Here is a 22,953-nt window from a genome sequence, read left to right as displayed (position 1 = left end):
GACGAGGGGCGCCTGGAGACCCCCGCCCCCTCCTCGCGCCGCCCCCTCCGCCCTCCGAAAGGCGAGGCGCCCCCGCCAAGCGGCAGCCCGGCTCCCCCCCACCGCGGGGCTCCTCCCGCAGAACCTGCCCCCCCCGACCCCCTCCCCACTTCCTCAATTGCCCCCAAGGGGAGGGCGAGGGGAGAGCAGGGGGAGGAGGAAGGGGAGCAGAGGCAGCACGCCGCGTTCCGCCTGGTGCCAAAGGTCCCTCTTGCTGCAAGGCTTCCCCTTTGGAAGCCCTTGCTCGCCCCCCGCCCCACCTGGCATATGCCGATCTCAATGGGACTGGAACGCTTGGGTCCCTGAGGACCCCTTCCTGAATGCCCCCCCCATAGGAGGCAAGGGGCAACAAGGAGAGAAGCCCTTGGCATAAACTCTCCCTGCCCCATTGCTGGAGAGGGTCCGAGGACCCCCTCTTTGAGAGCATCCCCTGAAGAGGGGTTTCCCAGAAGAGCCGGGTGACACAACTAGGGATCCCTTGGAGGGGGGGCTTTCGTTTGGAAAGGATTGGGGGGGGGGCTGGGAATGTCCCCGCCATGCTTTGCCCTGGCACTTCGGAATCCGCTCCCCAAGATTCCTCAATCTTCCAAAGAGGATTGATTTTTAAACTTGTCAAGTGTGGCCACCACTCTGGGCCTGTTGCCACCACTGGGGGCTCCACCCGGTTTCTTGAAGGAGGACCCCAGCGAGCAAGCCTTTATCCCGGAGCCTCTGCTGGAACCAATGAAGCCTTCGCTGTTCTGTGACATCAGATGGTGTCCGTGGGCTCTGTGCGCCCGAAAGAAAGCACCCAAGGAATTGCTCCTTGTCGCTCTGGGTGTGTGTGTATGTGTGTGTTCATACACCATGGCCCAGCATGTCAATTGCAAGCCTCCTGCTTAGTTTATTTTACCTTTGTTGCTTTTTTAATCTTTTATCTTACTTAATTTTATCCAGATGGCTTTTTTCTGGCGTGTGATGAAAATGGATTAAGTCGATAGGCAAGGTGCGCTGTAGGAACCAGCCACTGTTCTCGGATACCCCTCAATCACAGAGAGGGTACCCATCTGCCTTTTTGAGTTGCTTGAAAGGGAAGCAACATTGTAATGTTCTTTAGGAGTTTGTTTTCTCCTGTGTGGTTCAGCATGGCTGCACATGCCCCGTTATCCACTGGGCCATGGGTGACCCACACCTACACAAGGAGTTATATTACAACACAACATTGTTTTGATTCGTGTCAATCTTAATTGGGCAGCAATGACAGGGGCTTGTCATCACTTGGTCACTCCCCACAGGGGCTGCAACCATCTTTCCCAGCCTGCATTTTTCTGAAAACATAGCAGCAGTGGCAGGCCACTTTCGATTCCGCACAGCTTGACCCGGACTGGGGCCAACGCCAGAAAGTGCCACTTCTTCCCCAGACCAACATGCAGAGATTTTGCAGACCCGGCCCAGGCAAAGTTTTCTGCGATGCCCGCTGACATGTGCAGGCTGCTCCCTGGGGGAGAGCCGAGTCCCCTCGCCCATTCGCCCCTCTCGGAGGGGACTCGGCAACCCCTCCAGAGGAGATTATGGTCTGGATGAGGCTCCGGGAGGGCCAAGCTCCGGTGGGCATAAGCCGGGAGCCCTGGCTTTCCTGCCAGAAAGTCTGAGCTGGCTGAGGAGCTGAAGAACGGCTGTGCCCATCTTGTGCTGGGAGCCGCTTCGTCCCAAAACATGTCTCGGCAGTCCTCCAGCCTCCCTCCACTAATCTCGGTGCAAAAGCTACGAATGGCGTTTCTGAGATCCCAGGGTGAACAACTATGGAGTGCACAGTTGCCACCTCCCCTACCCCCTTCTGGGCTTCCTCTCTGCCAGCCTCCTACTGCAAGGACCTCCAGGCACATGGCATTTCCTGCTGCTCTCCCAGGGAGGCCAGGAGACCAGGCTAGGAGATAGAAGCGCAGCATCTGCTCTGGCAGCCAGGCATGCAACGTAGCTCACGGTGGACACCTTCTCCAGAGTGGGTCAGGCACCTTAAGTGGGCAACCTTGGAGCAGAGGGTGGGTGGGCCCCTTGTTGCAGCCAGGGAAGAGGCGTAGCTAGAGCTGATTTAAGGATGGGTGACCAGAGCTGGAGAGAACCACAGCAGTTAACCATGATTTGTCCAGCACAAAGTCTGGGCTGCCAGGACATGCCCAGGGCTTAGCCCAGCAGGATGAACAGGGCAGGTGAATCCCCCCAGTCCCTAAGCTTTCCAAGGCCTATCATCTGTAGAGCTTCACCAACGTGCAACGATGGGCTTCATGATCCTAACAGTCTACCTGCAGTGCAGCTTTGTTGCCTTCCCTTCCTCCCGAAAACTGGACTTCAATTGTGGGACGGACGGACGGACGGATGGACACACACACACACCCTGGTGGGATGGTTGGAAGAAGGCTGGCTTGCATTCTGGCCAGTTGGTTTCCTTTGAGCACGGCGGGGCACCCTAGAAGAGGATACCAGAGCAAAGTGGTGCTTCTTCCCTTCCCTTCTCAACAGCTGGAAACTGCATGGAACTCATGGGTCTCCCTCGGCCTCCCCAGCGATCCCGCATAGAATTGGGCTGCAACAGCCTAGAAATCTTAGCGGAGACCTTTAATGGAAAAAAAAAAGGTGGGGGAGGGATCCTAAAGGTTTAGGATCGCGCTGCGCGGCTTGTTCTCCCCCCCCCCCCCCCGAAGACAACTGGCTACAAGCTGGATCGGGAGCAAAGTTCTGCGCGAGATTTGCATGTACTTGAATAAATATTAATCCCGACCCGCCGGCGCTCCAACCGGCCCTGCGAAGCGGCCTTGCCCTAGCGCCCCCGCCGGCAGACCGCTATGCCTCCCACTCCGCCCGCGGTCCCTTTAAGAAGCGGCACGCTTCCTTGTGCGCCTGCGCGGACATCGCGGAGCCTCACGTCACTCGCTCTTCGCCCCCTCCCTTTTCCTGCCCCTTTGTCCCTTTCCCACCACTCACTCAAACCTGACTGGAAAGCGCCTCGAGTGCCGATTGGCTAAGCTTTGCGCGGGCCGGGGGAGCAGAGAGCCGGACCAATCGGAGGCCCCGCGGCCCGCTCGGTTCGCCTTCGTCTTTAGATCGGCAAGCATGGCAGCCACTTAGCGGGAGAACTGGAGCGGCCTTTCAACCAATTGGGCCCGCCAAAAAGCGGCAGGGGCGGGACGGGGCCAGCACGCACCAGAGAACGGTTTCCGGCCTCGCGCGCCCCCATTTTTTCCTTCTTCCTTTACCTTCCCCCCCCTCCCGCCTTCTCGTCGGCTCGCCTGAGGTGAGGAGGCCGCGGCGGCGCCGGGACCGGGCGGGCCTCGCGAAGCGCCTCTCCTCCGGCGGAGGGGGATGCTCGAGGCGGCGAGGGCGCGGCCGGCCCTGCCTCGCTCCCATCGGCCGGCCTCCGAGAAGCGCCACGGGGACCGGAGGCTCCCCGGGGAGAGCGTGGGGACGGCGGAGTTGGGACGCTGGCCGCGATCGCGGAGCGCGCTGGGAATTGTAGTCCGAGTGGGGGGAGGGAGAAGCGGTGGGGGGGAGGTGAGGCGGCCCAACCATCTCTCTCTCGGCTCCTCTCCCGCAGGGAGCCGGCCCTCCGCCCCGGCCAAGCATGCAGGGCAGCAAGGGCTTCGCCATGGAGAAGCAGAATCACGTCCCGCGGAAGCCGCCGCAGCACCACCAGCAGTCGCAGCAACAGGCCGCCCCCGCCAACGGGCAGCAGCAGCTCAACAGCCAGAGTGAGTGTCCGGAGGGGATGGCGCGCTCCCGTGGACGGGCCAGCCGGGACAACAGAAGCCCCAAGGCGGCTCCTGAGCCCGTGCGGAGCAGCCGATCCACCTGGGGCTGCAGCTGCGGGAGGAAAAGAGCGTCTCCCGCAGCAGCAGCAGCATCTGGCCACCAGAAGCTGCCTCTGCCGGAGAGGCCGAATCTATGCTGGCTCAGCTTGATCTCCCTTCGCTTCCTGCCCCAACAAGAAACATGGACGTCTGATTGGGAATTAACCCGGCCTAGATCAGTGTTTCTCAACCTTGGCAACTTGAAGATGTCTGGACTTCAACTCCCAGAATTCCCCAGCCAGCATTCGCTGGCTGGGGTATTCTGGGAGTTGAAGTCCAGTCATCTTCAAGTTGCCAAGGTTGAGAAACACTGGTCTAGATTATCTAGCCTCAGGGGTGTCCAAACTTGGGACCTTTAAGACTTGTGGACTTCAACTCCCAGAATTCCCCAGCACAAGTCTTAAAAGGTCCCAAGTTTGGACATCCCTGAGCTAGATGGGCAGAATCGGGGCTATTCTTACTGGCGGCAAAACGAAATCAAACTCTACGGGCTGCAGCGTAATTTAAAGAGGGAACCCTGAAACTTCTTTGTTGCAAGTTATAATCAGTTAGGACAGTTGCTTTCTCTGGCTCAGCTATCCCTTTGGTACTTTCTCACATTTTAGGGTTAGAATCTTTGTCTCCAGCTCAAGAATATATAGACTCCTTATGTAACGTTCCCGTGGTTCGTCCATGAGGCCAATGTGGAGAAAAGACAGGACACAATCTTTCTCGGGATGGAACGACCCAGATTGGGGGTCTGAGAGCCCCTTTTATTGAGATAGGACAAAGGCAGGAGGAGCAATAGCATGTGATTAAAAACAGCCTGTAAAAGTACAATTTCTAATCTACTACTCAGGAAAGTTCTGTCTATATATGGTCAAATCCTGGACGTCATTGGTAGGGCACATCTCAGGATGTTATGTTATGAACTATCAGGATGTTATGGGGTTTTAGGAGTTTGTTTTCTCCTGTGTGGTTCAGCGTGGCTCTGCATGCCCTGGTATGAACTGGGCCATGGGTGACCTACGCCTACACAAGGAATTATATTACAACATCCTTATATATAGTTAACATTAAGATTAAAAGACAAAGAACAATCTGAATACTATGAAATTTGGGATAAGTGGTTGCATAACAGGAATAAAGTTAATTCAGCCGAGAAACAATAGAGAAATGTATAGAACTGTAGATGAATACGTATATAAATATAGAAGTGATATAAGATTGATGTATACAGGTATGATGACATAGCAATGTTAATGGGATGGTTGTAAGATGTTATAGAGGGGAAAAAACAAAACAAAAATCTGCTTTTAAGAATAATATATAGACTCCCTAAAGCTTTTAGTAAATCTGGTATTGGCCCCTCAGAGGAATTTACGGGTCACCTTATATTTAGCTAGCTTGTAAGCCATTTTATTATTAAGACTTGGCCTTCCTTCTGAAGGAAGCTGAAAAGCTTTCCCACCCGCATCCCCTCGTAGCTGCTCCAGACCTGACCTTACACTTGTTCAGTTCTGCATTTGTAATCTTATAATGCATAAGATGAAGGTTGCAGCGGATATTCTCCTTCTGGTTGCCTGGAGAGGCAGACATGGATAGTTTTGAGCGGCTCTTTCCTGTGGCTGTAAATTGGAGGTGCTGTTAATGTCCGGATCATGATATATGATATTCTGGAGTATGTTAATAGTCATCATTTGTTCCCCAGTTTTGCAGAGTGAATTTATATCTCCTTCCCCTCAGATGAAGGCCTGACGATTGACTTGAAGAACTTCCGAAAACCTGGGGAAAAGACCTTCACCCAGAGGAGTCGCCTCTTTGTGGGAAACCTGCCACCTGATATCACTGAGGAGGAGATGAGAAAGATGTTTGAAAAATATGGAAAAGCCGGTGAAGTCTTCATTCACAAGGACAAAGGCTTTGGCTTCATCCGACTGGTGAGTGACCAGAGCCGTTTCTTCTGGCGTGTCCCGGGGTTGGGGGGAAGCTAACCAGACTGAATTTGAAGAGCATAACTGTTATTCTTTGAGCAGCATACAACCCACGTGCCTTATTTTGGATACAAGCAAATTTCAGGCTGTTGGCCCTCCAGAAGGTATTTATCGCCTCTGTGGCTGTCATTGATCGCAACTATCTCTGCACAAATGAGAGCTGAACACTGGCAAATGGTCTTGGCAGTCTGGCTGCTTGGGTCTTTTATTCCTGTGGGAGCCAGGCATAGGTTGGGGCCTTTTCTGTGGCTGGTTCCTTACAAAGTGGAATCTTTCATATTTAACTTCTATACCTTCCTTTAATCCACCTAACAACTGTTCTTTGGGCTACAGTACAAATACTCTCGGGACTACCGCAATGAAGTTCTTCCCAGAAGCACCTTTCATTTAGTCTGTCTTGCCCGCAGGAAACCCGGACCCTGGCTGAGATCGCAAAGGTGGAACTGGACAACATGCCTCTGCGTGGGAAGCAGCTGCGTGTGCGCTTCGCTTGCCACAGCGCGTCGCTGACGGTTAGGAACCTGCCGCAGTTCGTGTCCAATGAGCTCCTGGAAGAGGCATTTTCCATGTTTGGCCAAGTTGAGAGGGCTGTGGTCATTGTGGATGACAGAGGCCGACCTTCCGGAAAAGGCATCGTGGAGTTCTCAGGGAAACCAGCTGCCAGAAAAGCCCTGGACAGATGTGGCGAGGGGTCCTTCTTGCTGACTACGTAAGCACAGGCCGGGACCCTCTGGGTCAGTTGGGTGGGCTTGCAGCTAGAAGGCTGATCTTCTCTGTTTGTGTCCGCAGTCATAAATGGGGGGGGACTGTGCAACTTTGGTGGTCCCTGTTGGTGAATGATCTTTGCCTCTGGTGAGTAGGGCTAACAAAGTGGAGAGAATATGCACACAGCAACTGCGTTCTCTTTTTGAAAGGCATTGCAGCCTAGAAGTGTTGTATGTGTATGCTCAGATCAGCTACCTAGGAAGCTGATTCCTCCTTCCACACACCTGAGCATGGAAGGTGCTGCTTCTGAGATAAGCCACTGAGGAACTGAAGAGCAGGATCTTACTGGGTAACTTGGTGCTTCGATACAAATAATTGACTTTCTGCTGGTTGCCCCAATGGCTTCAAGAAGCGCCAGTTGCTAACTTGTCAAAGAAAGACCCTCCATTCTGAAAAGGGAATGAAGGGGAAGTTGGACACTAAAGGGTGTTGCTAACTTTCTGGTTTTAGCCCCTGAGGTTGCCTGTTCTCAAACTTTTCTCCAAGGTTCCCTCGGCCTGTGACGGTGGAACCCATGGACCAGTACGATGATGAGGAAGGACTGCCAGAGAAGCTGGTCATCAAAAACCAACAATATCACAAGTAGGTGCTAGGGAGATTCCAAGTGGCACCTTTGTGATGGAAACAGCTGATCTTAAAAAGCTGGTCCACCCAGCATGCACTCACAGAGGGAAACCCCTTTGGGCTAGGCTTATGTTTGTCAAAGCAGAGGTGGAAATGGAATCATTGTCCTCTGCATCCACGGTGCAGTTGGGGTTCCTTTGGCGGGTTGGATGCTCTGGAGCTGCCGGCTCTGCTAATTCCATAGGTGCTGGCTGAGAGGGCCGCTCGATTCTTCCTCCCGTTTTCTGTATATTTGATTATTCATGTTACAACAGCAGCTAGGATTGTATTTGCACAAAATTGGAAAAGTGAAGTGATCCCTACAGAGGAGAATGTGATTGGGGAAATATTAGAACGTGCAGGAATGAATAGATCAACACTGGCAATTAAAGAGAAAGAACAAACTGGTTATTATATTGGAAGCATTTTATCGATGGTTAGAGAATGAATATAAAAATTAGAAGTAAAACTAGCTGTGTTAAAATGTATTAATTAGCATTAACATAACTAATAGAGTTAAATTAAGAAGAGGATTGTTATAATATCAAACATGTAAGATATTGGCATTAAGTTGGAATAAATAAATAAATAAATAATGAACATGATTGTAAGACTTAACTTACTGCACAAAATATTTGTACCCAGACAACAGACTGTTCAATGGACTATTTGTATTAAGATAAAATAAAAACTTTACCAAAAAACCCCCCAGATTCTTCCTCCCAGCCCCTGGCCTTTCGCTCATGGCTTGCAGTTCCTGAGTGAGGGTCTCTCTGGTTTCTGCCCCCGCAGGGAGCGCGAGCAGCCTCCCCGCTTTGCACAGCCCGGCTCCTTTGAGTACGAGTACGCCATGCGCTGGAAGGCCTTAATCGAAATGGAGAAGCAGCAGCAAGACCAAGTGGACCGCAACATTAAGGAGGCCCGGGAGAAACTGGAGATGGAGATGGAGGCGGCTCGTCACGAGCACCAGGTCATGCTCATGCGCCAAGGTGGGCACTGGAATTCATTGGGACTTGTTGTGTGGGGGGGTCGCTTCTGGCAGCCCCGCCTGGATACCAAACTGTCCTGCTCCTTCCAGATTTGATGAGACGCCAGGAGGAGCTCCGGCGCATGGAGGAGCTGCACAACCAGGAGGTGCAGAAGCGCAAACAGCTGGAACTCAGGTGAGCAGCAGATTGACAAAGGCCGCTCCGCTACAGATGGCAGAATACATGATAAAAGGTCGAAAACTGGTTCATGAAGAGAGCTGAAAAACGACATTCATTCTTTAGCCAGGGAAATTGTCCAAAGAGCTCTTGGCTCCAGTCTTCCAACTGAGTGCTCTCTTGATGAATTGATGGGGGCCCCCCCCTTGATCCTTTTTTGGGGGCGGCTTAGTGGATGCGGCCTGCCAAGCTGAGACGCGGCCGAGGGGCCTAATCCTTGGGGAGGCTGCTGAAGCAGGGAGACCAGTCCGGGCTTCTCTGGCAGGCAAGAAGAGGAGCGCCGGCGCCGGGAGGAGGAGATGCGGCGGCAGCAGGAGGAGATGATGAGGCGGCAGCAGGAGGGCTTCAAGGGCGCCTACCCTGATGCGGTAAGGGGGGTGGTGGTTAGGGCTGATGGGCAGAAGCGGGAGGGAGCCGGCGGCAGCACCTGATTTCAGGGCCCTCTGCTCACCGTGGGCTTCTCCATCTGTTTCAGAGAGAGCCTCCGGATATGCGAATGGGGCAGATGGGCATGGGAGGTAAGTGGCACAGAGATGCCCAGACACACACGAGGCCGAGACATACGGCCCTGGTTCTGGGCACCGGCTGCCCGTCAGGGTCTCTGCCTGCAGCTGAGCTGGGGCCGGGCTTGGGGAGACGGCTGGTGAATCGGGGGTTTCCCTGGTGGATTCTGAAGCTGTACTTCAGGAGGGGTTCCTGCTTTGCCCTTCAGGTGCAATAGGAATGAACAACAGGGGGACCATGGGGGGCACCAGCGTCCCTGCAGGACCCCCGCCTGCGACTGGCCCTGGACCAATGATCCCTGATGGAGCCATGGGAATGGTAAGAGCAACCGAGCTCTTGTCCTTGAAGAGGGGGGGGGAAGAGCCAAGAATTATCACAGTATTATCATGAGGACTTGTACTTGCATTTCAAGTGAATGTTTCTTAGATATTGGAGGCAGGGGGTGGGGTGGCTAGCTGCAGCAACATTCCAAGCATGATCCATTTGGTAATTTTTATTTCTTAAGGTCATTAACTGGCTTTGGGGTCCTTGCCTTTTTTTCCGACAAACTTAAGGAGGGTTGGGTGGGGGGGCTTGGAGGACGTAGGATCTCTTTCAGGTGCTGTTAACTCTTAAGAGCTAGATCCTTTGAAAAGAGTGCTTCCCCTGGGCTTAGGCTGAGACCTGCCTCTGAGCCCCCTTGTGGATCTTCATGAAGCCCCTTTAAAATCTCTGGGCCTCTGGTTGTTTCTGACCAAAACCTTCCTTTTCTCTCTGCACAAGACCCCTCCACCACCAGCCGATCGCTTTGGACAGAGCGGGGCCATGGAAGGCCTGGGCACCATGGGAGGAAGCACGCCAGGATTCAACCGGGGGGCTCCCGGGGGAGATTTTGGCCCTAACAAGCGTCGCCGGTACTAAGAGGAAAGGGTCCCGTGCCTGGCTCTCCTCTCAAGAAGACCCCTAGCTCCTTCTTGGGCCCCCAGGGGTTTGGCCAAGGCATCTGGTAACGTTTCTAAACGGTGCAGCTGATACCGGGAGGGTTGCATTCCTGCAAGCACGCAATGTGAACATGGATCCCAGGAGGCTTCAGTAGCTGTGTAGTGTATATGGGCCGAGCTAGGACCCCTGGCCCTTTTCCTTCCCGTCCCCCAAGCCCCTCACCACCGGCTCTCCTCGGAGGCCACCAGCTCTCCCCCAGGCCTCGGAAATGCCCTTCCGAGCACTGGGGCAAGGCCTGTGGTTCTGTACGTGGCCCCAGCCACAAATGGCAGATCATGTAGGGAGGCGGGGAGGGGGGAATAGTTTTTTTAAAAACTTGTAGCTTTTTATTTTTTCCTCCGGACCATTTTTTTTTCTTTCCGTAGTTTTCTGGGGCAGCCGAGAGGGCTCGATAGTGGTGATGGTTCTGGGATGAAATTATTCAGTGTTGTACCATTCTTTTCTCTCTTTTTTTTTATTGGTAGAAAAGTACAATCTATTGGACATAGTAAAAACACGAAAAAGTTTCCTGTTTAAAAATAAGAAAAACTCAGCTGAAACAATTGTTTGTATAACCCTAACTTTACCCGTCTTGTGTAGAAGTAAATGTGTGAACCTGAGCTGTAATCGTCTACTAACAGGTTGAGTTTGTCTCCAGATTGTTACAGGAATGCATTATTATTAAAAAGGGATTTTAAGACTTTTTCACCTTGTGTCCATCTGTCGTGTCTCCTGGGGTTCTGATGACTAGATGGAAAATCCAGGCAGGCTGTTCCTCCTGACAAGGGGGGCGGGGGGGGGGCTCAGCCTCTTCCTGTTGCCGGGAAGGGTGATCGGCCATTCCTTGAGCTGTGCACCTCCCGATCCCCAGGGTACCTTTGCCCAAGGGGGGTGGCTGGGAATTCTTCTGGGAGTTGCTGGTCTAACACATTGGGGAAACCGCTTTAACGGCGCAGCAGTCGTGCGAGCCAAGAGGTCACGGATAGAGTTGGGTAGCTCAAGGTCGCTTGCTTTCTGGGGAAACAGCCGTGACGTCTGTGGAGCTCCCTATAAACTGGGGGAGCTGAAGGAAAGATGGGGGGCAGTCAAGGCATGGAAGAAGAGGCAGGCTCAGCCCTCCCCTCCTTGGACAAAGGATGGGTCGGGGATCTCCTGCCCTTTCGGGGGATACGTGGGGGCCTCGCTGGCCAGAATAAATCACTTTTTTCTTCCTCTGCATGGTTGCCGTGTTTCTGCTGCCCTTCCTGTTTGTCATGGGGATGAAGGGGCTGGGGGCTGCATCAGGCAAGGGGAAGCAAGTAGCCCCACATTTGAGCAGGAAAGGCAGCCGGGGAGGGGCTCCGCTTCTTGGCTGGCAGCTGAGCCTCAGGCAGAGGGGAGTCCCGTTCCCCCCTGCCCCTCCCTCGTGATGCGGAGCGGTGGAGCAGCTGCTGTCCTTTTCTGGGCTGGCTCAGGCCCCCTTTGCGTCCCTCGCGACTAAAGATAGCCGAGTCTCCTGGCCCCGCAGCCCGCCCGGCCGGAAAGGCTCCCTCCCAGCCCAGGGCGATGGCCTTGCTGTGCTACAGGAAAGGCTGCGGGCAGAGATTCGACCCCGAGAGGAACAGCCAGGGTAGGGGGGGCAAGGAGGGTGGCCGGGCACAGGAGCGGAGGCTGCTGGATGGAGGGCCTTGCCTGGGGAGGGGGGGGATCACACGTTGGGGGTGGGGGAGTATGCATATGTTGGCGGGGGCTTCCACTGGTGCTGATGTCCTGAAAGGAGAGGGGTGGTCAGAGGGAATAATTCCCTGTACGGGGGCTCCAGAAGGGGAAGGAGCTGCGGCCTTGCTGACCAACTTGGCTGGAAGGGTGGTATATTGTGGGAACTGCAGCCCCACAATTGGGGAGGGGACCCACAGCAGGGCTTTCTCTCCCCCACCACCTCTCTGCCTGCTGGGACTTGATCAGGAGTGCCAGTCTTGGAGAAGAGATGAGCCAGAGGACTCGTAGGCCTCTCCTCCCAAGAACAGTCTGGAAATGGGGCAGGATGGAAGGAGGGCAGTGGGGACGGGGACGGGGACGGGGGGCAAACGAAGCTGCTTGCTGGAAGAAAACCTCCCTCCCTTCCTCTCTCAGATGCCTGCCTCCATCACCCGGGCTTCCCCATCTTCCATGATGCCTTGAAGGTGAGGTGTCCACCTGCCCAGGGCATTTGGGGGCTGAACTGCCTTCCCCTGCAGTTGGCCACAGATGGAACGGCAGCCATGGGGCAGGGAGGCTCCCGGAGGGCGAGGGCCATTGAACAGCTCGGTGTCCCCATAGAGTGGACGATCTGCCGTGCTCTCCCACTCCCTCCATGTCAAGGCACCAGTCCTGCCCTTATTGCTCCTGCCCTCCCCAGTAGGAAGGCAGTGTGCAGATAGGAACACCTTTGCGGCCAGCCTTGCCCCCACCCCATCCTGGTCAACAAGTGAGGGCGTGGCCTGGTTGCTCTTCACAGCATGTTTGAGGGGCTGCCGGGCTTGGAGGAATGGGTGCTCACTCCGCATCCTTCTCCTAGGGCTGGTCTTGCTGCAAGAAACGGACGACCGACTTCTCCGAATTCCTCTCCATAAAGGTACAGGATGCTTAGGGACCGCGGGGTGCCGGCTGCCCATCCTGTCAGCGCATCTGCCCCCTGGCAGAGGGCCAGCCCAGCTCTGACTCCCCTGTAGCTTTTGCTGCACAGGCCCTGTTGCCTTTTTCAGCCGTTCTGTTTCCCAAACATCACCATCTTACCCATCTGGGAAAAGGGGGTTGGTGGCGAGGGATAAAATCATCCATTCAATCACGTGGGGCTGGATTTTAATCAACACCCCAGGCCTGCCGGAACAGCCAGGTCTTGGTCGCTTTACGGAAGGCCGGGAGAGTGGTAAGGGTCCGGATCTCTGCGGGTAGCTCGTTCCATAAGGCCAGCGCAGCTACAGAGAAGGCCCTCCCTTGGAGGGCCGCCAGCCGGCATTTTCCGGTCGACGGCACCCGGAGGAGGCCCAACCTGTGTGATCTTATTGGTCGTTGGGAGGTAAATGGCAGGAGGCTTTCTCTCCGAAGGGCTGCATGAAAGGTTTCCACAGCAACGAGAAGCCTCCGGAGCCCAAAGACGCCTCAGCCCAGCCCAAGCCGTGCACCGCAGACCTGGTTCCGGAGCCAAAGTCCACGGAGGTGCTGCAGCGGGAGAGACCCAGGTGAGGAGGGACTTGATAAGGAACGCGCCCGGAGGTCACCAAGCCTGACAGTGCTGTCAGCTTTCGGCTGGGGCTGGGAAGGGGTTGTGTTTTTACAGGTATACTTCCTCTGCACGAGGAGGTCCCATTGATCTGCTTCTCTTCCCAACCCCATCAGTCAATTACACACCGTGAGAAAGAACTGGTCCGTGGGGTGGGGCTGGCAGAAGAACAGGAGTTACCCTCCTTTTGCCCAAACTTAACATAAACTGGCACCTCCGTGCTCACATCCTGCCCTCTCTTTGGCCTCCAGTTCCGATGAGCCCAAGCAGCCGCTGCTGGTGAAGGTGGCCCAGGCGCTACAGCAAGTTCTGGAGAAGCTCAACACATCTACGGCCCCGCAGCCTGCCCTGCACGGCTTGGCCAACCCCGGTGGGAAACATTAGGGGGCTTGCTTGGGGAGGGATGAGGAAGCCAGAGTAAAGGGAGGCAGCTGAGCTGCTAAGGGGCCACTCTCTTCCCAGCTGACTGGGGATGCCACAGGAGGCCCCAATGCACCTCTGGGTGGCCCTGGGAGGCTGTGCGGAGAACCAGCTGAGAACGCTGGAAGCTGCAGCCATCCAAACCTGGCTTGGGGAAGGTCCGGAGCCTCTGGGCAGAGGCTGTGGGGCAGGAGAGGCTCCCTTGCAAGCAGATGCGGTGGGCCCTGGGGGGCAGCTGCCGTTCTGTGCTCCAGCACACTTGCAAGGCTCCGAGCGGCTCTTTTCTGGCTGTCTTCTTAGGTGGCAGCTCAGAGACGAGCATCGGCACAGCCTGCAGAAACGCCGGCTGCAAAGCGGTGAGTTGCCGTTGGGCTGCGTGGCTTCTTACATCCTCCTTGTACCCAATTAAGGACCCAGCCTTGGCTGGTCGGGAAACAGCCTGCCTCCCCAGGGCAGGGCAGCGCTGGTCAAAGAGGGAGGGAAGGAAGTGCTGGGCCGACAGAGCCGGGCGCCCTTGGCAGCTGCGGGGACGGCTTCTTCCTGCCCACTTGGCCCATCCTTCCTTTCTCCTCCCTGGCTCCCCTTTCAGACTTTCCAGGGGGAGGAGAGCAAGACGGAGAGCTGCCAGTTCCACCCAGGAGTGCCCGTCTTCCATGAGGGGTAAGCATCCCGGGCACTTAGGATGCCTTTCCTGCCCAAAGTCTCTGCCTCCATCGGTGATGCCCACGGCGGGGGATTACCTGCCATGGGACCTGGCCTCTTCCACCCCCTCCTGCCCCTCCGCATTGGCCCGCCTGGGGCTGCTGATTCACATCAGCATGGCTCCTCCAGCTGTGCTCCCCCCCTCCCAAAGAGCTGCCTGCCACTCCCAGGGAGCACAAGAGTCAGATGAGGCCTCCTGCGGTTCTTGTCCTCCTAATCACTGTCGTTGAATGGAGGCTTCACCCGTGTTGTGAGCCATCTGGAACTGCGGGGTGCGGGGGGGGCACGGATTCCTATTCTAACTACCCAGAGAAATATCTGCCCAAGCTCTCTGCTTGTCTCTCCCCCCACCCCTTCCTCTCCGGCTGGGATCCATCCAGCATGAAATACTGGAGTTGCTGTGGGATCAAAACCACGGATTTTGCCGCATTCCTGGAACAGAAGGGTTGCAGCAGAGGGAAGCACACCTGGGTAACGAGGCAGGTGAGGGTCTTCTGCCTAACGCCCGCCCTGTCCGTGGCTTGGCCTGCAGCCGGAAGGAAGCAGGCGGCCGCTCTGCCGGGACAGTAAGGGATTGGACCAGCCTGGCTGGTTGCGGCTACCTGTGAAGTATGGGCTTGAAGGGGGAAGGGGGCTTCTTGCCACGGGAAAGCCCTCCTGCAGCTTAGGAGGGAAATGGGGCTGATGGCTCCCTGTCCCGTTTGGGGTCCCTGGGGAGGTTTTCTGCCTGTTGCAAGGACTCCCTGCCTAAGAGGGGGCAGGAATGTAGAGCGGCTGTTTTTCTACCGGCATCCAGGAGGACAAGAAGCTGGTCTCTTGTCGGCAGGACTGGCACCAAACCAGCAGCCAAGTGGTGGTGACCCTCTATGCCAGGACCCCCCTGCCCCACCTCAGCTCCATCAAGGCCAACCGCACTGGGGTAAGGAAGCAGGGCTGCTGGAGGGGGAGAGGAGGCACAGCTGCTTCTCAGAGGCGGCCTGCTGGGCACTGCGACCAACTGCCCTTGCAGTACAGGGCAGAGGTCCTGCGGCAGGGCTTGGGGCTGAGGAGGCTTCTTCCTCTTGCTTTGCAGCTGGACATCCGGGTAGGCTTTGAGGGGGAGAAGTTCTTCCAGGCCCAGCTGGATCTCTGGGGGGTAGGTCTGGCTTATGTGGCTTATGAGGTGGTGCAGTGGTTAAATGCAGCACTGCAGGCTACTTCAGCTGACTGCAGTTCTGCAGTTCGGCTGTTCAAATCTCACCGGCTCAGGGTTGACTCAGCCTTCCATCCTTCCGAGGTGGGTAAAATGAGGACCCTGATTGTTGTTGGGGGCAATATGCTGACTCTGTAAACCGTTTAGAGAAGGCTGAAAGCCCTATGAAGCGGTATATAAGTCTTAACTGCTATTGCTTTTGAGACAACACAGCACCTCCCCCACCCCGACACCAAATGATGTCTTCCTTCCTACCCATGAAAAGGCTGCGGGTGGGAGAGAGCCCCCGTTTGTGAGGCTCCCGGCCACCTTCCCACCCTCATAGTGCCAGGAGAGCCACTGCAGGCATTGGGGATGGGGGGGGGGGATGCTGGTCTTCCTTCTCCGGCTCTCCCCTTCCAGGTCATCAACGTGGAGAAGAGCTTCGCCAGCCTCTTGCCTTCCAAGGTGGAAATCGCCCTGAAGAAAGCCAGCCCCATTGCCTGGGCTAGGCTGGAGCAGCCGCAGAGCCAAGCTGAGGCCCTTCAGACCCTGTCTCAGGAGGCGGCCACCCCAGGCAGCTCCCTGGAAGCCCCCCTGGAGGAGTCAGATGATAGCCTGGGCTGGTCTGAGGAGGAGGACTGAGCGGGCAGCTGAGCCAGGCTAAGGAGCAGGGAGGGGGGGGAACGGGCTGGCTCTGGGGCTGCAAGAGGGCAGCACCACCTGGGAGACAGAGAGTTTCACCCCTGCAGGAGGACCCTGTCTTCTCCTGAAATAAAAGCAAATTCTTTCAATGGGAGGAAGTCAGCGTGCCCATAAGTGGCGTGTGTGTGTTTGTGTGTGTGTGTGTGTGCGCACAGGCAGACCCTCCCTCCCGTCTTTGCAAGAGCTTTGTGCAGCCACGGGACTGATCTTTCCCAGTGCAAAGTGGTGATGACTGGGACCGCAGCCAGCGATAAGCTGCCCTGCCGTGTGCCAGCCCTCCTCCAAGCTCAGCCGCAAAAGCTGCTGGTCTCCATGTGTGCAGCAGCCAGGTAGGAAGGGAAGGCTTCCACATCCTCTGGGCATCCAGGTATGCCAAGCAAGGTTCCCCAGAGCCCAGACTCCATGAGACCGGCATTAACCCAAGAAACCGGAATAATTTCTTCCGGTGGCTGCTTTTCAGACAAACAACTTTTCTCCTGGAAAAGGCATAAGCACCCTGAATGCCCTTCTCTCCAAGCGGGGAAGGAAGAGGCTCAGCTGGAAATCAGGGAAGTTCCTCCTCTTTGCAGGAATCCATCACCCGCTGCTTGGGTACCACTTGGGTTGCTAAGAAACCCAGCCTCAGAGACTGCCAGCATCTCCTGCACCGGGCTTTCTGCTCCTTTCCAAAGCTCTTGGGCAGATGCCCTCTGGGTGGTTTTGCCAGGGAGCGCTCCTCACGCAAGGATGGCCGTTGGCCCGGCTGCAAAGCAACACAAAGCCTGCCTGCCTGCCTGCCAATGCTGCTGGCAGGGGAGTGAAGAGCAGGGGTCTACCCCTGGGCATTGGCACCGAGCGCCAATGCAGCCTCCCGGCGGCTCCCGCAGAAGAATCATTTTCTTGGCCAGGTCTATTGGAATTTCCCCCGAGCTTTGGGGCTTCAGCTGTCCCACGGGGGCTCCTTTCGCTCTACCCCACGCCCTCCTGCCCAGGCTAGAGCCTCGTTTGACACATTCAAGGGGAGAGGGCGCCGGTCCGGCACCTCTGCGAGGACGGCGATCTCCTTCCATCCGCCCACGCCCCAAAGCCAGAGCCGTCCGCCTTTTCTCTCTTGCCAGAGGCCAATGCAGCAACAGCATCTGGACGCAGAGCGTGGGAGCCCCAGGGAGGCTTGCATTGCATTGCACGGAGCCCCCCCCCCAAATAGCATCGCCGCCACGCGAGGCAAACCCTTCGGCAGCCGACAGCTCCCCGCGGGCCACCTGCAGGCGGGGCGCGCGAGCCCAGAAGGAGACAGGCTTCGCGGCGCGGCCACCGTAGAGGAACTACGCTTCCCAGCAGGCCCGGACAGGCCGAACGCCATTGGCCTTTTCCTCCCACCCTCGAAGGGGGCGGGGCGTGGGGGCCGCATGCGCAGTGCGTGGGCCGGGCGCGGGGGGCGCGGTTTCCCCACAGCCGCTTCCAGCTCGACTTTGGCCGGCGGCGGCAGCTTCGCGGGGAGCGCCCGGAAGGCAGCCAGGGAGGCGCGCGCGGCCCTCAGGTAAGCTCTCGGGCCGGGACCCCGGTCGCCCGCCACGCTCCGGCCCGGCCTTGGCCCAGCAGCCGCTTCTTCCGGGCCCGCGGCGGCTTTCAGGGAGGCGGCCGGCCGGAGGGCGCGGCTGGGACGAAGGGCCTCCGCCCGGGCCTCCTCACGCCCCGCGGTCCGCCTCGGCCAGAGCAAGGCGCTCGGGTGCCGGCGAGATCGGCCGCGGGGTGAGGGCCCCGCCCCGGCTCCCCACTTCCCTTCCCCGGGCTGCGAGGCCCGCTCGCTCTCGGGAGGAGGAGGAGGAGGAGGGAGGCCCGTCCTGCCTCCAAAGACGGCGCGCGGAAGCCGTTGCGGGCCCCCGAGGCCTGCCTGTTGTGCGGATGGGCCAAGCGAAGGAGGGAGGCCGAGCTCGCACAGCCTCCTCGCAATGGTTTGCTTTGGAGCCGGCTGTGCGCCTGTCGCTTAGAAGGAGGGGTATGCTAAGCTCCCCTCCCCTGTGCGCTCTCCCTCCAAGCAGGGTGAGCAGAGCCTCAGCGGGGGTTTTCTCCATCCCTTTAGAGACTCAGGGGGGTCCAAACTTGAGAACTTTTAAGACTTGTGGACTTCAACTCCCAGAATTCCCCAGCCAGCATAGCTTGGGAACTTTAAGACTTGTGGACTTCAACTCCCAGAATTCCCCAGCCAGCATAGTTTGGGAACTTTAAGACTTATGGACTTCAACTCCCAGAATTCCCCAGCCAGCATAGCTTGGGAACTTTAAGACTTATGGACTTCAACTCCCAGAATTCCCCAGCCAGCATAGCTTGGGAACTTTAAGACTTATGGACTTCAACTCCCAGAATTCCCCAGCCAGCATAACTTGGGAACTTTTAAGGTTTGTGGACTTCGACTCCCAGAATTCCCCAGCCAGCATAGCTTGGGAACTTTAAGGCTTGTGGACTTCAACTCCCAGAATTCCCCAGCCAGCATAGCTTGGGAACTTTAAGGCTTGTGGACTTCAACTCCCAGAATTCCCCAGCCAGCATAGCTTGGGAACTTTAAGGCTTGTGGACTTCAACTCCCAGAATTCCCCAGCCAGGGGAATTCTGGGAGTTGATGTCCACAAATCTTTAAAGTTCCTAGGTTTGGACACCCCTGCAGTTTAGATGGAGGAAATGGCCTCCTGGGAAGGATTTGGAGGACCGGTTGCCCAGGGACGGTGGAGGTTTGACTCCTGGCCATCTTTCCCCACTCCCTCCCTCTCTTTGGGGACAGGACGAGGGATCTTCTAAGCTGGTTTTGTGCCTGGCAAGAAACTCTGCTCTCAAAAGAACAGCCTGGCAAGCCCTTGCTTGTCTGAGCTAGTTTGGCAACCCCCATTTGGAAGTACAGAATGGTTGGATTTGGTTGCAATGGAGGATTCGGCACGTGCCTGCTGGGAATTGGCTCAAACCCTCCTCTTTCCCGCCTGGGTTCTTCCCCTTGTTTCCACTTCGAAAAGCCTCCGAAGCAGCTTTCGGTCTTCTTTCTCTCTGAACTTCGCCTCTGGCCTCAGCACGGTGGGTTTTCTGTCCCCAGACCCAATTGCCATTGCTGGGAATAACTTGCGCTTGGCTTTTGGGGTTGGTTCCCTCTTTATTAGCCGAAGGCCTCTGGGGGAAGCGTCAAACAGGAGGAGGGGCTTCCACCATCCATGCTCCAAATCTTTTCTTGCCTCCGGTTGCTGGAATGGATCGTATTGAAGACCGTAAAGTAGCAAAAGTTTTCGGGATTAGTTGTCTCTGCGCCTCTCGGAAGAAACCTGCCGTGCTTCTCTCTAGTTTCGTAGGCCCAGTATTCTTTCTGGCAGGGTGGGAAGAGAGATTTTCCTCTCCTGTGCTCCTGCAAATGTACCCCTTTCTGATGGTGATGCTGCTCCTGGGAGCCAGGTGAAGCCCTTCGTTTCTTCTGCCCCACAGCAAGCAAGCTGTCCAGCCCCAGTGACCCTTTCTGGCAGCCTGCGTTTTAAAGTCTGCAGGTGGCTCTTTGTTCAGAAAACGTTGCCTTCCCTCTAATTCAGCGGCCCCCAACCTTTGGGGCAACAGGGACCAGTTCTATCAGAGAGAGGCTTTTTTGTGGACCGGAGGGGAGGGGGGCTGGTTTTGCATGCCGCCTGCATCCCACGGATGGGGCTTCCCGGTTTCTGGCATGCTGGGGGGGGGGTTTGAGTGTAACGTAACCATCCTCTGCTACCAAATGTGATGTTCCCGTGGTTCGTCCATGAGGCCAATGTGGAGAAAAGACAGGACACGAGCTTTCTCGGGATGGAGTGACCCAGATTGGGGGTCTGAGAGCCCCTTTTATTGAGATAGGACAAAGGCAGGAGGAGCAATCACATGTGATTAAAGACAGCCTGTAAAAGTACAATTTCTAATCTACTGCTCAGGGAAGTTCTGTCTATATATGGTCAAATCCTGGACGTCATTGGTAGGGCACATCTCAGGATGTTATGTTATGCACTATCAGGATGTTATGGGGTTTTAGGAGTTTGTTTTCTCCTGTGTGGTTCAGCGTGGCTCTGCATGCCCTGGTATGAACTGGGCCATGGGTGACCCACACCTACACAAGGAACTATATTACAACAGTTGGGGACCCCCGCGCTAATTTGTATCTCTGTTTTGCAGAGGACTCTTGCAAGCCAAAGAATGCAGACGATAAAGTGCGTAGTGGTCGGAGACGGTGCCGTGGGGAAGACCTGCCTGCTCATCAGCTACACCACCAATGCCTTCCCAGAGGAATACATCCCCACGGTCTTCGATAACTACAGCGCTCAGATGACGGTGGACGGGAGGATGGTCAGCCTTAACCTCTGGGACACGGCCGGACAAGAGGAATACGACCGTCTGCGCACCCTCTCCTACCCGCAGACCAACGTCTTCGTGATTTGCTTCTCTATCGGCAGCCCTTCCTCTTATGCCAACGTGCGACACAAGTGGCACCCTGAGGTCTCCCACCACTGTCCCAATGTGCCAATCCTCCTGGTGGGCACCAAAAGGGACTTGCGGAGTAATGCAGAGGCCGTGAAAAAGCTGAAGGAGCAAAACCTGGGCCCTACCACCCCACAGCAGGGCACTTCGCTAGCCAAACAAATCGGGGCCGTCAAATACTTGGAGTGTTCAGCATTGAACCAGGAAGGGGTAAGGGAAGTATTTGCAGAAGCTGTGCGCGCCGTTCTCTACCCAGTGACAAAGAAGAACTCCAAGAAGTGCCTGCTGTTGTAGTGACGGCAAGACGAGGGCAGCGCAGACCTGAAGGTGTGGGGTGTTTGCGGTCCATCTCCTTAACTAATGGCCTCTTGCACTAATGGCTTTAAAGAGGACTTCCTTCAGCAAGTCCTCCTGCAGTCCAGCTGCCACTTTGAGCCAACGGAAATGAACGTATTGGCTCTAGCCTTAAGGATCAGCCTCCGGGCGAACTCTCCGTGTGTCCCTACGTAACGCTCCACCTCTTCCGTGGAGGAAAGCTAGGGAATGCCTTCAAAGCCAAGAGGTTTCTCTGCTCAACAGGAGTCGGCTTTGCTTTCACATCAGTGTTGCTTCCTCTCCAGTCGCACGTAGGGCAGGGCTGTGCCTTTCCAGTAGCAGAATCGGTCTGTCAACAGTTTTCAAAAGCACCAAACTTTTTTTTTTTTACAATCTCTCCATGATTGCTGCCTCTGGTATCTGACATTAGTTATTTGGCTTTCAAGGTTTGCAAAGCTGAAGTATAACCAAAATCTTCTGTTTCCACATTGCACCCTTCCCTCCATATACACACACATATATATATACACACACACAGGCCTAGATTAACTCTGCTGGCTGACATCCGGCACTCTGATGCTTTTCCTGCACTGGCATTTTTCTTGGCTTAAATGCCACAATTACCCTTGGGCCTTGTGACTGAGTCTTGGGGTAAGAAGTTACCTGCTATGCAGGTAATTGGCCATCAAACCTTTTAAAAGCTGTGCTGCTTCAAAGCAGCCCTTTTTGTGTGCCTTCTGTTCCCCTTTTCCCCTTGCAGATAAAACTCAATAACTTCTTTTTAAACATTAAGGCGCGAGTAATATTTAACTGATGCACTGATTCAGTAGAAGCTTAAATCTTTCTATGCCATTGGTCCCCATAGAGATGCATAGGAGTCTTAACATTGCCTGAAATACTAACTATGCCTTTTTCAGAATGAATTATGCAACTTTTAGAAACCCAGATTTCTATTTAGCATCATGCAATTTTGTTTCTTTTCTGCAACAGTAAGAAACTCTTGATTACGTCCATCGTTGGGCATCCTCAGCTGATTAAGGAAAGCCTGATGCTTGTCAGCATCCCTTTCAGGATAAAACGCTTTCAGCAGCAATCTCCTTAGGGGACGTAACGCTCTGCTCCCATCCCCTCTTCCAAATAACTATGTTCCGTATTCTGCCTGCGGTCCTGATCTGCGCTGGTGATCAGGAAATTTTGCCTGAATGTGGAACGGTGATACTTGGGAGCTGTTCCTCTTTGCATGGATGCTGACGTCACAGCGAGAATGGTGACTTAGCCCAGGAGCAAACCAGGGGAAGTTCTCATCCTCGGCATGCAAATCTCACTCGACTGCTGTAATGTTGGCCATGCTGCGGTCTCCTTTTCCCCTTTTCCCCATCTGAGATTCTGGGCCGGAACTTTTGCCCTACATCTGACCATCCTCAGGGTATTTAGCGATAACTGTTTCTAACCAGGTTGTGATATTAACAAGAGCTTGGTCTCCCTGGCACTGCCAAATGTCTTCTGAATGCCTTCCTGGTGTTCCAAGCTCCCCCCCACCCCACCCCCCGGCCTGAGCCTGATGATGTGCTACCGGACTCTCCCTGGGGAAAGAGGCTTCTCCAGGCGGCGCTGGGCTGGTTCGAATGACGGTTGAGGTTCAGGGAGAGGACAGCCACAGCCTGATCATGTGGTACTTCCAACATACACTGGCAAATGATTTTATGGTTTAAAGTACATTTGTACGGCAACTAACAAGTTATTTTTAAATTATGCTGAATGAAATTGTAATAAAGCAGTTTCTTGGTTCTTTTGCTGGTCTTTATTATGGGAGGAAGCGGGACAAGGAACGGGGGCTCTTTCACGCAAGCCGCCTGGAGCGCTGGGCTCTGGCTGGACCCCCAACCGTGGCTCTCAGCTTCTGGGTTTTGCAGCCGTCCTGGAAGGGAGGGGAAGGGCTGGAGGGATCACCCCCCATTGAGCCTGGTTCGGGGTGTGGCTCATATTCAAGTGGAATCCTGGTGGATGATCACTTGAATATGAACCAGCGGTGGGCTGCAGCTGTCAAAAAAGCCAAAGCAGTTGTAGGCTGCATTAA

At 55.4% G+C, this 22,953-nt stretch overlaps 3 protein-coding genes across 3 annotated transcripts; all 3 read left to right on the top strand.

Moving 5' to 3' along the window:
* The first annotated feature begins 3,193 nt into the window (after positions 1 to 3,193).
* Positions 3,194 to 10,579, top strand: NONO (non-POU domain containing octamer binding). Its single transcript, XM_032227985.1, has 11 exons — positions 3,194 to 3,310; positions 3,611 to 3,764; positions 5,589 to 5,782; positions 6,244 to 6,545; positions 7,088 to 7,183; positions 7,997 to 8,193; positions 8,283 to 8,367; positions 8,675 to 8,777; positions 8,885 to 8,927; positions 9,122 to 9,231; positions 9,676 to 10,579. Exons 2-11 carry the CDS (start codon positions 3,638 to 3,640, stop codon positions 9,811 to 9,813), a joined length of 1,395 nt encoding a protein of 464 aa, XP_032083876.1. The 5' UTR covers positions 3,194 to 3,310; positions 3,611 to 3,637; the 3' UTR covers positions 9,814 to 10,579.
* Positions 10,580 to 10,736: 157 nt separating this feature from the next.
* ITGB1BP2 (integrin subunit beta 1 binding protein 2) lies at positions 10,737 to 16,530 on the top strand. Its single transcript, XM_032227986.1, has 11 exons — positions 10,737 to 11,482; positions 11,986 to 12,035; positions 12,410 to 12,466; positions 12,940 to 13,073; positions 13,366 to 13,484; positions 13,835 to 13,890; positions 14,124 to 14,194; positions 14,617 to 14,719; positions 15,033 to 15,155; positions 15,309 to 15,371; positions 15,831 to 16,530. Exons 1-11 carry the CDS (start codon positions 11,419 to 11,421, stop codon positions 16,050 to 16,052), a joined length of 1,062 nt encoding a protein of 353 aa, XP_032083877.1. The 5' UTR covers positions 10,737 to 11,418; the 3' UTR covers positions 16,053 to 16,530.
* Positions 16,531 to 17,529: 999 nt separating this feature from the next.
* LOC116515772 (rho-related GTP-binding protein RhoG-like) lies at positions 17,530 to 22,665 on the top strand. Its single transcript, XM_032227988.1, has 2 exons — positions 17,530 to 17,631; positions 20,259 to 22,665. The coding sequence occupies exon 2, from the start codon at positions 20,280 to 20,282 to the stop codon at positions 20,853 to 20,855; it is 576 nt and encodes a 191-aa protein (XP_032083879.1). The 5' UTR covers positions 17,530 to 17,631; positions 20,259 to 20,279; the 3' UTR covers positions 20,856 to 22,665.
* The last annotated feature ends 288 nt before the right edge of the window (positions 22,666 to 22,953 follow it).

This window comes from Thamnophis elegans, chromosome 12, assembly GCF_009769535.1.
Source record: "Thamnophis elegans isolate rThaEle1 chromosome 12, rThaEle1.pri, whole genome shotgun sequence".
NCBI lineage: Eukaryota > Metazoa > Chordata > Lepidosauria > Squamata > Colubridae > Thamnophis > Thamnophis elegans.
The sequence above is the reverse complement of the archived record's forward strand: the minus strand, read 5'-3'. Positions and strand labels throughout refer to the sequence as shown.